The sequence below is a fragment of the Mercenaria mercenaria genome, chromosome 13 (genome assembly GCF_021730395.1).
Source record: "Mercenaria mercenaria strain notata chromosome 13, MADL_Memer_1, whole genome shotgun sequence".
In the NCBI taxonomy this organism is placed as follows: Eukaryota; Metazoa; Mollusca; class Bivalvia; order Venerida; family Veneridae; genus Mercenaria; species Mercenaria mercenaria.
In genome coordinates this window covers 23,235,181-23,252,251 of record NC_069373.1, presented here as the reverse complement: position 1 = coordinate 23,252,251, position 17,071 = coordinate 23,235,181, and the positions used below count along the sequence as shown (strand labels likewise).

At 36.8% G+C, this 17,071-nt stretch overlaps 1 protein-coding gene across 1 annotated transcript in view; it reads left to right on the top strand.

Annotated features, from left to right (window-relative positions):
- Positions 1–7,275, top strand: part of LOC123529349 (protein O-glucosyltransferase 1-like) — a 67,443-nt gene extending 60,168 nt beyond the window's left edge. Inside the window, exon 10 of the mRNA XM_045309661.2 lies at positions 7,127–7,275. Within this exon, the coding sequence (XP_045165596.2) occupies positions 7,127–7,262 (136 nt within the window). The 3' untranslated portion in view covers positions 7,263–7,275. The remainder of the gene's footprint in view (positions 1–7,126) is intronic.
- The last annotated feature ends 9,796 nt before the right edge of the window (positions 7,276–17,071 follow it).

Below are 17,071 nucleotides of genomic sequence, written 5' to 3'. Positions count from 1 at the left end.
ACAGTAGTTGTGCATGGGGCATGTTAGGTTCTTTCAGCGACAAAAATTGCAGAGTTATGGGACTTTGTTTCTTGTTAACATACTATGTACAAACAGTCTGCATATGCAATCTTGTGCGTGCCTAATCTATCAAACCCTTGCACACAATTTAATGAAACTTCACACAAGTGATCAGTACCAACCCTAGTTGTGCATGGTGCATGTTACATTCTTTCAGATAAATATTCTGCATAGTTATGGGACTTTGTTTTTTGTTACTATACTGTATACATACAGTCTATATACATACAGTCCACATAATTATGCAATCTTGTGTGCGTCAAATTGCAATGTACTGTGTCAGTGCATGCGGGGGGTACATTCATCACCTTTAGTGATAGCTCTAGTTTTAACCAAACTTGCACACAACTTGTATCACCATAGATCTTGGTTCCTTTCTGGAACTGGCCAGATTCCATTATGGGTTCCAGAGTTATGGCCCCTGAAAGGCCCAAAATTAGCTATTTTGAGCTTGTCTGCACAATAGCAGCTTCATTTATGATTTGATTTTTACCAAAATTGCACACAACTTGTATCACCATAAGATCTTGGTTCCTTTCTGGAACTGGCCAGATTCCATTATGGGTTCCAGAGTTATGGCCGCAGAAAGGCCCAAAATTAGCTATTTTGACCTTGTCTGCACAATAGCAGCTTTATTTATGATTTGATTTTTACCAAACTTGCACACAACTTGTATCACCATAAGATCTTGTTTCTTTTCTGGAACTGGCAAGATATCTTTATGGGGTCCAGAGTTATGGCCCCTGAAGGATCAAAATTAGCTATTTTGACCTTGTCTGCACAATAGCAGCTTTATTTATGAGTTGATTTTAACCAAACTTGCACAAAACTGTGTCACCATAAGATCTTGGTTCCTTTCTTGACCGGCCAGATCCCATAATGGGTTCTAGAGTTATGGCCCCTGATAGGGCCGGAATTAGCTATTTTGACCTTAGCTTCATTTATGATTTGATTTTAATCAAACTTGCACAAAACTTGTGTCACCAAAAGATCTTGGTTCCATTCTTGAACCGGCCAGACCCCTTAATGGGTTCCAGAGTTATGGCCCCTGAAAGGGCCAAAATTGGCTATTTTGACCTTGTCTGCACAATAGCAGCTTCGTTTATGATTTGATTTTAACCAAACTTGCACACAACTTGTATCACCATAAGATCTTGATTCTTTTTTATACGCCCGCAGGGACGTATTATGTTATCGCCTCGGTGTCCGTCTGTCTGTCTGTGTGTTGGTTAGCAATTTCCCTTCCGCTCTGTAACTCTTGAACCCCTTGATGGATTTCAGAGAAACCTGACACAAATGTTCACTCATTGAAAGGATGTGCAGAGCGCATGTTTCAGATGGCTAAATTCAATGTCAAGGTCACACTTAGGGGTCAAAGGTCATATGACTTTGTTTTATGTGAATAGTGCTCTGCATTTATGTTACTATAAATAGCTTATTTAGTAACTTTTTTATTATTGGCCGTAGGGAAAAACTGAGACCACTTTTCTGTGGTACAACATGGATGGTACCTCCAATTTTTAGGTGTTTTTTGACATATCTGTACCTTGTAAGAATTTTTTCTTTTTGTTTTTGGTTAAAGCAATGGTACTCAGGTGAGCGATATAGGGCCATCATGGCCCTCTTGTTTGCTTGAGCTACAAGGACATCTTGCACTGCCTTTTTATGAAGATCTCCATATAGGAAAGGGGGAACAAACTTCCTTTTTGGTTTTGTTATCGGTTTAGTTATAGTCCTTGACTTTAAAAAGCTGTCTTCCATTTTTGAAGAATCAGAGAAGTTGTCTTCCATTCTTAGCTCACATGTCACAAAGTGACAAGGTGAGCTTTTGTGATCGCGCAGCGTCCGTCGTCCGTCCATCCGTGCTTTTGCTTGTAACCACTTTAGAGGTCACATTTTTTACGGGATCTTTATGAAAGTTGGTCAGAATGTTCACCTTGATGATATCTAGGTCAAGTTTGAAACTGGGTCACATCCGGTCCAAAACTAGGTCAGTAGGTCTAAAAATAGAAAAACCTTGTGACCTCTCTAGAGGCCATACTTTTGAATGGATCTTCATGAAAATTGGTGAGAATGTTCACCTTGATGATATCTAGGTCAAGTTCGAAACTGGGTCACATGCCTTCCAAAACTAGATCAATAGGTCAAATAATAAAAAAACCTTGTGACCTCTCTAGAGGCCATATTTTTCAGGGATCTATATGAAAGTTGGTCTGAATGTTCATCTTGATGATATCTAGGTCAAGTTTGAAACTGGATCAACTGCGGTCCAAAACTAGGTCAGTAGGTCTAAAAATAGAAAAACCTTGTGACCTCTCTAGAGGCCATACTTTTGAATGGATCTTCATGAAAATTGGTGAGAATGTTCACCTTGATGATATCTAGGTCAAGTTCGAAACTGGGTCACATGCCTTCCAAAACTAGATCAATAGGTCAAATAATAAAAAAACCTTGAGACCTCTCTAGAGGCCATATTTTTCAGGGATCTATATGAAAGTTGGTCTGAATGTTCATCTTGATGATATCTAGGTCAAGTTTGAAACTGGATCAACTGCGGTCCAAAACTAGGTCAGTAGGACTAAAAATAGAAAAACCTTGTGACCTCTCTAGAGGCCATACTTTTCAATGGATCTTCACGAAAATTGGTCAGAATTTTCACCTTGATGATATCTAGGTCAAGTTCGAAACTGGGTCATGTGCCATCCAAAACTAGGTCAATAGGTCAAATAATAGAAAAACCTTGTGACCTCTCTAGAGGCCATATTTTTCATGGGATCTGTATGAAATTTGGTCTGAATGTTCATCTTGATGATATCTAGGTCAAGTTTGAAACTAGGTCATGTGCGGTCAAAAACTAGGTCAGTAGGTATAAAAATAGAAAAACCTTGTGACCTCTCTAGAGGCCATATTTTTCATGAGATCTTCATGAAAATTGGTGAGAATGTTTACCTTGATGATATCTAGGTCAGTTTCGAAACTGGGTCACATGCCTTCAGAAACTAGGTCATTAGGTCAAATAATAAGAGAAACCTTGTGACCTCTCTAGAGGCCATATTTTTCAATGGATCTTCATGAAAATTGGTAAGAATTTTTATCTTGATGATATCTAGGTCAAATTCAAAACTGGAATGAGACAGCACGATAGAAGGTGTTTCTAGTACATGGAGACAGCACAAATATAGGTATCATTAGTACATGAGATAGCACAAAGGTAGGCATTTCTTGTACACGATAAAGAACAATGGTAGTTGTTTATAGTACATGAGATAGCACAAAGGTAGGTATCACTAGTACATGAGACAGCACAAAGGTACAAGTTTCTAGTACATGAGATAGCACAAAGGTTGCTATCACTAGTACATGAGACAGCACAAAAGTACGAGTTTCTAGTACATAAGACAGCACAAAGGTTGCTATCACTAGTACATGAGACAGCACAAAGGTAGGTGTTTCTAGTACATGAGACAGCACAATAGAAGGTGTTTCTAGTACATGGAGACAGCACAAATATAGGTATCATTAGTACATGAGATAGCACAAAGGTAGGCATTTCTTGTACACGATAAAGAACAATGGTAGTTGTTTATAGTTCATGAGATAGAACAAAGGTAGGTATCACTAGTACATGAGATAGCACAAAGGTTTGGTATCACTAGTACATGTGACAGCACAAAGCTAGGCGTTTCTAGTACATGATATAGCACAAAGATAGGTGTTTCTAGTAAACAGTAAGAACAGTTGTAGTTGTTTATAGTACATAAGAGAGGACATAGGTAGTCATCACAAGTACATGATTTAGCACAAAGGTAGTTGTTTCTAGTACATCAGATAGCCCAGAGATCGTGGTTTCCAGTACATGAGGTAAGTATAATTAGTACATGAGATAGCACAAAGGTAGGTATCATTGGTACATGAGATAGTACAAAGGTAGAGGTTTGTAGTACATGAGATAGCATAGGTAGTTATCACTAGTACATGAGATAGCCCAGAGGTGGATGTTTCTAGTACATGATGTAGCTCAAAAGTAGTTGTTTCTGGTACATGAGACAGCACAAAGTTAGGTATTACTAGTATGTTAGATAGCACAAAAAGAAGTATCACTAGTACATCAGGAAGCAAAGGGGTAGGTTTCACTAGAAAATGAGATGGCGCAGGTAGGAATCACTTGTACATGAAATAGCATGGGTTGGTATCACTAGTACATGAGATAGCACAATGGGCATTCTAGTATATGAGATAGCACAGAGATAGGCCTCACTAATACATATGGTAGCATACAGGTATGTATCACTTGTACATGAGATAACACTGGATGGTATCACATGTACATGAGATAGCATAGGTAGGTACATGTATCACTAGTACATGAGATAGCATAGAGATAGATATCACTTAAACATGAGTTAGCATAAGAGTTTCTAGTACATTATATAGCACAGAGATAGTTATTATCACTATTACTGGAAGGTTTTAAGCAAACAAAGTTGGACTGTATCTGAAATGGCTACATTTTAATTGATAGTTCAGCTGTAAAATGAAAGGTAAAAGCTCTCTTATTTTAAAGAGTTAAACACAAAGACCCAGTGCCTGAACTAACAGTAACTTTTAACACATTCTGAAAAGCCATATTAGTATTTGTTAAACAACGGGTAAAACAATGGGTAAACATTGTTTTTCAAATGTATTTGAATTATGTAACACAGGTCAGTCTACCTTTTTAGCTTACCTGAGCACAAAGTGCTCATGGTGAGGTATTGTGATCACGCTGTGTTCATCGTCCGTATGTCAAGTTGCCCATCGTCAACAATTATTTAAACAACATTTCCTCCAAAACCAATGAATGGATTTTGATGAAACTTGGCCTGGATGTTCCTTGAGTAGTCCTCTTCCAAAGTTGTCAAACGGTCTAAAAATCTTCAAACGACATCTCCTCCTAAACCAATGGTCCGATTTTTAAATAATTTTACACAAATGGTCCTTCTGTCACCCTCTACCAAGATTATTCAAATTATACTGATTTGTCAAAAACCATGGCCGCCAGGGGGCGTGGTCATTTTTCCCTATATGTATAAAAAATCTTCTTGTTTGAAACTGCTGGCCCAATTTCAAAATAATTTCACACAAATGGTCCTTGTGTGACCCTCTACCAAGATTGTTCAAATTATTTTGATTTGTCCAAAAATATGGCTGCCAGAGGGCGTGGTCACTTTTCATGAACAATTTCTTTGAACAACATCTCCAAAACCACTGAATGGATTTTGATGAAACTTTACACAAACGATCTCTTGGTACCCTTCTTTCAAATGTGTTCAAATGGTTCCGGTTTATTGAACATGTGGGTATTTTTGGTTAAAAATAGGTTTTCAGCTATCACATTTTAAAAATCTTTTTCTCTCGAGCTTTGATATTTGGCATGTGATATAAGGGTTTAACTCTCTACCATAATTGACCAAATTATTGCCCTAAGGTCAAAAATGGCCACGCCCCTGTATGTGACATGTACTTACTATAGGCTTTTATATAAGAAACTTTGAAAATCTTCTTCTCTGAATCAATAATAGCTAGAACCTTGATTTTTGCCGTATGATATCAGAGTTGTACTGTCTAACTATTGCCCTAGGTTAAAGAAGGTGTGTGATGGCTAACATAGAAGAAACCTATCAATACTTGTACCATTACGTTATACAAACACACTTAAAGCCTTATACACAGGGGAGCGCTTTAGGGTCAATGATCCTCTTGTTTTTGTTAACAGAGGATGAAAACTATTCTGTGTTTACTGGACTGACTTGCAGTGTCATTGAGATGGAGGAAAGGAAGTCCAACAGGAAAATTCCTTTCACTGATAAATATAGTTTTGTCTGCATGAAAAGATAAGTTAAACTATAGATATATCTGTGATTGATAAGACAGAACTAATCTGTATCGGATGATAGTATTGAAACAAACTAACATATTTTCATTTTACAATATCATTGTACCCCCCGACAACAAAGTTGTAAGGGGGGGGTATACTGGTTTCAGGTTGTCTGTCTGTCTGTCCGTAGACGCAATCTTGTGCGCACCATCTCTCCTTATTCCCTTGACAGAATTTAATGAAACTTCAGACAAGTGATCAGTACCAACAGTAGTTGTGCATGGGGCATGTTAGGTTCTTTTAGAAAAAAAAATTGCAGTTATGGGACTTTGTTTTTTTGTTACTATACTATATACATAGACACAATCTTGTGCGCACCATCTCTCCTCATCCCCTTGACACAATTTAATGAAACTTTACACAAGTGATCAGTACCAACAGTAGTTGTGCATGGGGCATGTTAGGTTCTTTTAGAAAAAAAATTTGCAGAGTTATGGGACTTTGTTATTTTGTTACTATACTATATACATAGACACATTCTTGTGTGCACCATCTCTCCTCATCCCCTTGACACAATTTAATGGAACTTCACACAAGTAATCAGTAACAACAGTAGTTGTGCATGGGGCATGTTAGATTCTTTCAGAAAAAAAATTTGCAGAGTTATGGGACTTTGTTTTTTTGTTACTATACTATATACATAGACACAATCTTGTGTGCACCATCTCTCCTCATCCCCTTGACACAATTTAATGAAACTTCACACAAGTGATCAGTAACAACAGTAGTTGTGCATGGGGCATGTTAGGTTCTTTCAGCGACAAAAATTGCAGAGTTATGGGACTTTGTTTCTTGTTAACATACTGTGTACATACAGTCTGCATATGCAATCTTGTGTGTGCCTAATCTACCAAACCCTTGCACACAATTTAATGAAACTTCACACAAGTGATCAGTACCAACCCTAGTTGTGCATGGTGCATGTTACATTCTTTTAGATAAATATTCTGCATAGTTATGGGACTTTGTTTTTTGTTACTATACTGTATACATACAGTCTATATACATACAGTCTATATACATACAGTCCACATAATTATGCAATCTTGTGTGTGTCAAATTGCAATGTACTGTGTCAGTGCATGCGGGGGGTACATTCATCACCTTTAGTGATAGCTCTAGTTTAGACTGTATATAATGTATTTTCAGGGGAAGACAGTTTATATGGGACCATTTACGAATGGAGGATGTGTCATGTTACTGGCTTAAACTGCTTAAACAATATGCAAAACTTTTGTCCTTTAAGCCAACAAGAAACAAGTCATTCAAGCAAATAAAGGCATGATTGAAAAGTGAAATATTTGTTTTAATATTCTTTCTAAAATTGTTATATTCCCAACAAACTTTGTTTGTGAGTGTGTGAGAGGGGTAGGGGGTGCGGTACAGGAAACATTTCATTAGTTTGTCTCTCACCTGTCTTGTCTAAGTTGTTTTCCTTGAATATCTCTGAAACCTACACATATATTGATTAGAAATTTGAAACATAGAAAAGTAAAGAAATCTAGAACAAGCTCATTTTACATTCTCGTACATGATAATCTGATTTTGTTTTTTGACGAGGTTGTGCTTTTTTCTCTACTAAGTAATTTTTGGTTTGCAAACAAGTATTCCTTCAGTTACCCAAAACCACCACAGTGGGAATTGATTGAAACTTCCCACACTTGTTCATTGTGATGGTAATGGATGCCCCATTTTTAACTTAGCAATTTATTTTGTATTTAATCTGATATCTTGTTAAGCATCATAAAGATACTAGGATTCAAAGTTGTTGCCCATTTGTGATTGTTTGTTATGGCTCTTTAATGAAACTCTGTAGAAATGATAGCTATGCAAAATATTGTTTAAACTAAACTTGTTCTACTTCTTTACTTTAGACATTAAAGGATAGTGCATTGATGGGCGTGTCCGGTCCATATCTTTGTCATCGATGGATGGATTTTCAAATAACTTGGCATGAATGTGTACCACAGTAAGACGACGTGTCGCGCGCAAGACCCAGGTCCGTAGGTCAAGGTCACACTTAGACTTTAAAGGATAGTGCATTGATCGGCGTGTCCGGTCCATATCTTTGTCATCCATGGATGGATTTTCAAATAACTTGGCATGAATGTGTACCACAGTAAGACGACGTGTCATGCGCAAGACCCAGGTCCGTAGCTCAAAGGTCAAGGTCACACTTAGACGTTAAAGGTCATTTTTCATGATAGTGCATTGATGGGCGTGTCTGGTCCATATCTTTGTCATTCATGCATGGATTTTAAAATAACAACGCATGACTGTGTGACACAGTAAGACGACGTGTCGCGCGCAAGACCCAGCTCCATAGGTCAAAGGTCCTAAACATCGGCCATAACTATTCATTCAAAGTGCCATCGGGGGCATGTGTCATCCTATGGAGACAGCTCTTGTTTCTACATGTAGTATATTATAGCAACATTCTTGATTTTATTTGTTCAGGGCGTAATTTCAAGTGTACGAAAGAGATTTCATTGAAACTTGCAGTCAGTATAAACCTTAGTTTTTGTCAGGTTCATACAGAATTTAATCACATGTATATGAAGCACCAAAAGGAAGCAGCTGTTGGTTCCACTGATTTCTTTGTGATATAAATAATCTCTGTAATCTGCAGCTTTTGTCATAACTTCATTTTTATATATCTGGATATCTCCCTAAGTAGGCAATAAATGTTGATATTTTCATGAAATATTGTTAATAGCTTAAAGTACTTCCGTCAGAGTTATTATGCCCCTACTGGTTGAAAACCAGTTTCGGGGACTATAGGAATGCGCTTTTCCGTCATACTGTCCGTCCGTCCGTCCGCAATTTCGTGTCCGGTCCATAACTCTGTCATCCATGAAGGGATTTTAATATTACTTGGCACAAATGTTTCCCATGATGAGACGACGTGTCATGCGCATAACCCAGACCCCTAGCTCAAAGGTCAAGGTCACAATTGGAGGTCAAAGGTCAACAGGGCTTTTTTCCTGTCCGGTCCATAACTCTCCCATCCATGAAGGGATTTTAATATTACTTGGCACAAATGTTCCCCATGATGAGATGACGTGTCATGCGCAAAACTCGGACCCCTAGCTCAAAGGTCAAGGTCACAGTTGGAGGTCAAAGGTCAACAGGGCTTTTTTCCTGTCCGGTCCATAACTCTCCCATCCATGAAGGGATTTTAATAATACTTGGCATAAATGTTCCCCATGATGAGATGACATGTCATGCGCAAAACCCGGACCCCTAGCTCAAAGGTCAAGGTCACAATTTGAGGTCAAAGGTCAACAGGGCTTTTTTCCTGTCCGGTCCATAACTCAGCCGTCCATGAAGGGATTTTAATATAACTTGGCACAAATGTACCTCATAATAAGACGATGTGTCATGCACAACTTTCAGACCCCTGGCTCAAAGGTCAAGGTCACACTTAGCAGTCAGATGTTAACATAGCATGAACAGGGTCTGTTTCGTGTCCGGTCCATAACTCTGACATTCATTAAGGGATTTTAATATTACTTGGCACAAGTGTTCAGCATGATGAGACGACGTGTCGTGCGCAAATCCCGGACCCTTAGCTCAAAGGTCAAGGTCACAATTTGAGGTCAAAGGTCAATAATTTTTTTTTCCTGTCCGATCCAGAACTCTGTCATCCATCAAGGGATTACAATATCACTTGGCATAATTGTTCCCCATGCCATGATAAGATGACATGTCATGCGCAACACCCAGTACCCTAGCTCAAAGGTCAAGGTCACACTTTGAGATCAAAGGTCAGTAGGATTTTTTTCCTGTCCAGTCTAAAACTTTGTCATGCAAAACAGGATTTAGATATCAGTTGGCACAAATATTCCCCTGGATGAGACAACATGTTATGCGCAAAACCCAAGCCCAGGGTCTAATGTCAAGGTCACACTTACAGACCAAAGGTCAGACACAAGAATGACTTTGTCTGGAGAATTTCTTCTTCATGCATGGAGGGATTTTGATATAACTTGGCACAAATGTTCACCAACATAAGACGGATTATCATGCGCAAAGACCAGGTCCCTAGGTCTAAGGTCAAGGTCATATTTAGAGGTCAAAGGTCAAATTCAAGAATGACTTTGTCCGGAACATTTCTTCTTCATGCATTGAGGGATTTTGATGTAACTTGGACCAAATGTTCACCACCATGAGGCACCCTTGTTTTTAGAATTACGTCCCTTTGTTTTACTATAAATAGATTTTATTGTAACTTTTTTATTATTGGCCGTAGCGAAAAATCGAGATCACTTTTCTGTGGTACAACATGCATGTTACATCCATTTTTAGCTCATCTGATTTTTTGAAAAAAAATGATGAGTTATTGTCATCACTTGAGCGGTTGTTGGCGTCGGCGTCTGCGTCTGCGTCGGCGTTGCCTGGTTAAGTTTTATGTTTAGGTCAGCTTTTCTCCTAAACTATCAAAGCTATTGCTTTGAAACTTGGAATACTTGTTCACCATCATAAGCTGACCCTGTATAGCAAGAAACATAACTCCATCTTGCTTTTTGCAAGATTTATGGCCCCTTTTGTACTTAGAAAATATCAGATTTCTTGGTTAAGTTTTATGTTTAGGTCAACTTTTCTCCTAAACTATCAAAGCTATTGCTTTGAAACTTGGAATACATGTTCACCATCATAAGTTGACCCTGTACATCAAGAAACATAACTCCATCTTGCTTTTTGCAAGAATTATTGCCCCTTTTGGACTTAGAAAATCAGTTTTCTTGGTTAAGTTTTATGTTTAGGTCAGCTTTTATCCTAAACTATCAAAGCTATTGCTTTAAAACTTGCAACACTTGTTCACCATCATAAGCTGACCCTGTACAGCAAGAAACATAACTCCATCCTGCTTTTTTCAAGATTAATGGCCCCTTTTGGACTTAAAAAATATCAGATTTCTTGGTTAAGTTTTATGTTTAGGTCAACTTTTTCTCTTAAACTATCAAAGTTATTGCTTTAAAACTTGCAGCTCTTGTTTACCATCATAAGCTGACCCTGTACAGCAAGCAACATAACTCCATCCTGCTTTTTGCAATAATTATTGCCCCTTTTGGACTTAGAAAAATCATTTTCTTGGTTGAATATTATGTTTAAGTCAAGTTTTCTCATAAACTATCAAAGCTATTGCTTTAAAACTTGCAAAAGTTTTTCACCATCATAAGTGGACACTGTTCATCAAGAAACATAACTCTATCCTGCTTTTTGCAAGAGTGATGGCCCTTTTTAGACTTAGAAAATCATGGGTAGGACAATATTTCTATTATACAAAAAAAATCAGATGAGCGTCAGCACCCGCAAGTCGGTGCTCTTGTTTAGGTGTATTTTGACCTATCTCTACCTGGTAAAGAGTTTCTTGTGGACTTATATTATATAGATTTTTTTTTTTTTTTTTAAGATAAATTTCCCTTTGTTGGTACTATAAATAACTTATATGATAACCTTTTTATAATCGGCAAAAACATTTCAATATGAAAACAACTGTGGGTTTTTATATATGCACATTTTAATCCGGGTGTGTTGTTATAACATACTGTATATAATAGTACAATATTGTTTATACATCATTGACAGATATCAGTTCATGATGTTATACTGCAGTAGAGAAAGTTAGGTGCCTTCCAGTAGGGGACTTTGTATTGCATGGCAATACTTCATTCACTTGTTACTTCTGGATCAACCCTCATAGTTGAATCAGACATTTGTATAATGTGATTTGCGGGGTGGGGGAGGGGTGGGGGCTGTTATCTGATTTATGCCATACTGTATATACATGATTAGATCTAATTTATGTCAAATTGAGAAATCCCAGCTGTGTGACAGAGAAGCTTACATTAGTGTGTTCAGATTGAATGTTTTGTATGAGACTAATGAAATAGTAAAATGTGAAGCTTAACAAGTTTAGTAAGTAAAAAATCTATGTAGAAAGACAAAAATAGAAGATTTTTTTGTCACACGGTAGCTTTTTTCTGCTGAAATTTCTTCTTTCTTGGCCTGTTATAGACAACTTACCCTCTGGTGTATTTAGTGTAATACCAGACTTGGTAACTAGATCACCATGTCAAGTTAGAGAAAAACCTTGCTTAAACTCAAGAAGCCACATTTTCTATCCGTCCTGCATGAAACGTGATCAGAATGATAATCTAAATGAAATCTAGGTCAAATATGAAACTGGGTCATCTGAGGTCTAAAATTAGGTCAAATCATAGAAAAACGTTTTGAACACTAGAGCCAACATTTTCTTGTTGATTTGTATGAAAGTCAGTGAGCCTCTTACCTAATGTTTGAAACTGGGACATCATGGTTCAAAAACCAGGCCTTGAGATCAGATAAAAGAAAAACGCTGTTTATACTCTGTTAAAACTAGGTCACTATGCCTAATCACAGTAAAACCTTATTATATCTCTTTCGGACATATTTTGTACCTGATCTATATGAAACATGGTCAGAATTTTTATCTTTAAAGTTAACACTGGATCATTTGAAATAAAAACTAGATCAAATCATAGAATACACTTGTTTACACTTATAAGACCCTTTTTATACATCCAATGTGACGTATTATGTTTTGACGCCGGTGTTCATCCGCCCGTTAGTAATTTCTTGTCCATTCTGTAATACTTAAACCCCTTGAAGGATTTCGAAGAAACTTTACACAAATGTTCACCACATCAAGAGGATGTGCAGAGCGCATGTTTTGGATGGCTCGTTTCAAGGTCAAGGTCACACGGTCAAAGGTCATATGACTTTTGTGTCCACTCTAACTCTTGAACCTCTTCAAGGATTTCAAAGAAACTTGACACAAATGCTCACCACATCAAGATGACATGCAGAGCGTATGTTTTGGATGGCTTGCTTCAAAGTCAAGGTCACATTTAGGGGTCAAAGGTCATACCTTCGGGCATATATTTCTCCGCATTGCGGTGCTCTTGTTTTTCTATGTGATCTTTTAGAGCGACACAGTGGTCCAGTGGTAACACTATCTGAATACGAAACCAGGGATCGTGAGTCCGAGCCCCCTCTCCTTCAACTAATAATTACTAACACTGGGATAAGAGTCCCGTGTATGGGTGCTTTACACCTGGCACGCTAAAGAACCAAGGAACCTTCTTGAATTGGAGCATCTTCTGTATCTTGCACTATCCTCCGACTAAAATTAATAACAGTCTTCTGGAGGAGTTGCCCATATGCGCTGTGGCGGCTATAAATAAGCTTACATACAAACAAACATGCAATCTTTATAAACAGGACAAACAAAAATTCTGACCAGGTTTCATGTAGATCAAGTGGATAATATGGCATATGATGTTAAAAAGCTTTTTCTCTGATTGAGTTTAGAATCATAAATAACACAGTTTCAAACTCGACATTTTAGTTTAGAGGTGAAGCTGTTAGAGCATCAACATTATATTATGTTAGTGAGAATGTGTCAAGATTATGCTGTGAGTTTGAGCTGTTGAACTTGTGACAGTTTCAGTTACGTTACTATGATTACAATTTTATCCAAGGTAGAATAAAATGAAAATGTAATCAATAAATTGATGTTTATTAGTCCCCTTACCGTAGAACACTGGAGGGGACTATAGAAATGCCATCCATCCGTTCACATGTCTGGATCCTATGATAACTCAAGAAGTATTCAAGCTAGATTCATAAAACTTGGTATGTGTATAGAAGGCAATATATCCAGACTCACCAGTTTCGAGCACATAACAAGCAACAGCCGCGCTTTTCATTCAGTAACATACTGACTCTATTAATATTGCATGTACACTAACCTTTTAGCATTGAATCATACCAATAACATCTTATTCTAAACAACTGACTGCCAGAATCAATGGTAAACAACAACTATTGATCGGCCATACTTTTTCTGTCACACCTATTTCGACCATCTTACATATACTTGTACGAAGCTTTAATTGGCTTAAATATTGTGCAATCACTGTAAGTAATGCGCTAAAACCATAACGTCATGGATGCTGCAATAAAACTGGACATAAAAGCAGATGCAAGTAGATAATCAATATTAAAAGGCAAATGATATAAATAATCTGAAACATTTAAACATTCATCAACATAAGGGGCTAGAACATAAATAATCACTTTGCTTTTTTAATACACACTGTCTGATGTTTTTTCTTCATTTTCTGGACTGCATGTTTACAGAGGAATTTGCACATTTTGTTTTAATACAAAACTTTAGATGAACCCAGTGTTCGCAGCTACTTGACAAGAGAAAAAATGAAGTGTGTAGTATGATCGCATTGATATATAATGCGTACACCTTCCAAAACAGTGCATAAAATAGTGCGATTACGTATGTCACGTGGCAGTGATGTGACCTTGATGCACCAAAGTTGACTGCAGACGTACAACAAAATTTCAGTAACTTTTTAATCTAAGCTTCCACAGGGACGTTTTTAAATGGATGAAAATTTGCATTAGTAGAACATTAAAAACATGATAGGGTAAATGTAAGTTGATAAATATCTTCAATTCCTGAACTTTCCAACCTTTTTATCGGTAAAATTAACCATGATGTTTCTGTCATTACACGAGTAACTACGTCATCTGAAACCCCAAGTTAATCGAGAACGAGGTCAAAACAAAAATGGCGTCGAAATAGGTGTGCGTAAAATTACGTTGTGCGACGATAGATTACGCACTTACATGACATGCTTGTAGGTCAAAGGTCAAGGTCACTATTGAAGGTAAAGTAAAAAACTGTTTCTGCTCCATAACTTCTATATGCCTTGATAGATTATCTTAATGCTACACACAAATGTTCCCCATGATGAGATAATGTGTCAGTGCATGACCTATGCTTGTCAGTTAAAGGTCAATGCCACTGTTTAAGGTCAAGTAAAAATTTGTTTCTGCACCATTACTTTTAATTGCATGGAAGGATTTGTTTAGTACTACATAGAAATGTTCCCCATGATTAGATCATATGTCATGCACATGACCCATGGTTGTCAGTCAAAGGTCAAGGCCACTATTGAAGGTTGAGTAAAAATTTGGTTTTGCTCCATTACTTCTAATTGCATTGAAGGGTTTCCACTGCAATACAAGGTCACTTGTTTAAAATGTATTGTATGGAAATAAAAAGTTTACAGTGGAGTCAGTAAGTAACAATGTTTATAATACTGTATTCCTGCTCGAGTACATTTCAGCTAAATGAATAGAGGATATTTGTTTGTTTCAGTATGAGATTGAAATATTTCTTTGAGTGAACACCATAATGCATTATTTCCAAAAGTGGCACAGTCTTGAATGAAAATGAAAATTATGGTATTCACGAGTGAAATTTAATTTTGTCTTACATGTATAACAAACAAATTTCCCTTTTATTTCATGATCTTCAATGTTTTGATCTAAGTATACATTGTGTCATGATGTCACAATGTTAAAAATCTGCCAAACAGTTCTACGACGTTTCCAGGCTTTTACAGTTTGTTATGGTGGTGTGTACAATTTGATGTTCTTGTAAATATTTATAAACATCTGTATATTTATTGAAGTATATATATTTTTTTAAAGATTTTCCAGTTAATTATATCTCCCACCACACAGTGGTGTGGGAGACATATTGATTTACTCCAGTCTGTGTGTGTGTCTGTCTGTCTGTGTGTCTGTCAACAAAGCTTGTCCGCACTCTAAGTCAGAACATTTCTCATCCGATCTTCACCAAACTTGAACAAAATGTGTTTGCCAATAAGTGCTCGGTCAAGTTCGATAACTAGCCAAATCGGCCCAGGCACTTCAGAATTATGGCCCTTGAATTACCAAAAAACACTCAGATTTTCTTGTGCATTTTTGCCCTCAAACCGGCACCTTTACTACTTTTAAAAGTAGTATAGGGATCCTTTTGGTATCAAAAAAGCGCATGCACATGTGCTCTAAGTAAACAGTATATAAAGACTGACTTACTATTTAGATTATTAGGCAGTTGTGGGAGACATGCGCTTTTCTCAAAAGCATCTCTAGTATTTATGATTCATTTATGCTTTTTGATTTCTTTTATTCTAGGACTGATTGCACATGATATTATGCAAAATTATTTTTGTACTTTAATTTTTGGACAGATTTTGAACACTGGAATAAAATGTATTAGAAGATGTTATAGGTCTTGAGTTTTCATTACTTATTCAAATACTTTTTAAAAATCTAGGAATAATGTTGCTTAAATAGAAATACTGTGCATGCTTGTATAGACTGGTGTCTCAACTTCATAAGGCCTTAAAAATAAAGTTTGCTTCCCCCTAACGGTGGCTTCAGTTTCTTAGTAAGTTAGTACCAAGGGAAAGCCTAAAATGTGAACTTTTATTTAACAGCTGTTAGACTTGTGAAAAAAATTTCCATTTCCATAGTAACAGAGCTTTTATTGGCCACTGTTTTAGGCTGAACACCACTAAATACGGCTGTTTTTTATTTCATATAATGCACTTCCTTTATAACGGTTTTTCGACAGTTTCTAGCATATCAGATTTTCAGGGACTTATATTCCCATAAAGAACTATATTGCTACTTCAGAAAAACAAAAAGAAAAGGGGGTGTTAACTTTTATATAAGAAAACTACAGTTAGTTAAATTCAATCTGCTGAATTTATCCTTTTCGCTACTTTCAATTTCTCTTTTTGAGACATTAAATTCTTATGCCGCCATTTTTACCTAGCATGCGATAGGAACATGCCAATTTCAATAGAATGCAAAGTGATACATACCGAAATGCGTTAGAGAAAAAGTAAACACGTTATTGAGAAAAGGCACTAGGAAAGCAAAAAAGATTAGCACTATTTATAATTGAACTACTTGTGACTAGACCTGCGGTGGCTTACATTTGTTATAAGAATTATTTATGTTTGATTTTTTCACGAATTTGCATTCATTCTCAAGGTATATCTATTTCACATTGATCTGCTTAGTTTCATTGCAAAATAATGAGAAAATCTAGAGAAATGACTATTTATTATAGGTCACCCCCATTAAAAAAAAGTACATGAAATTTAGCCTTGTGCAAGCAATATCAAATTTTATTACATTATTCATGAAATCCATTTAATCGTTAAGATG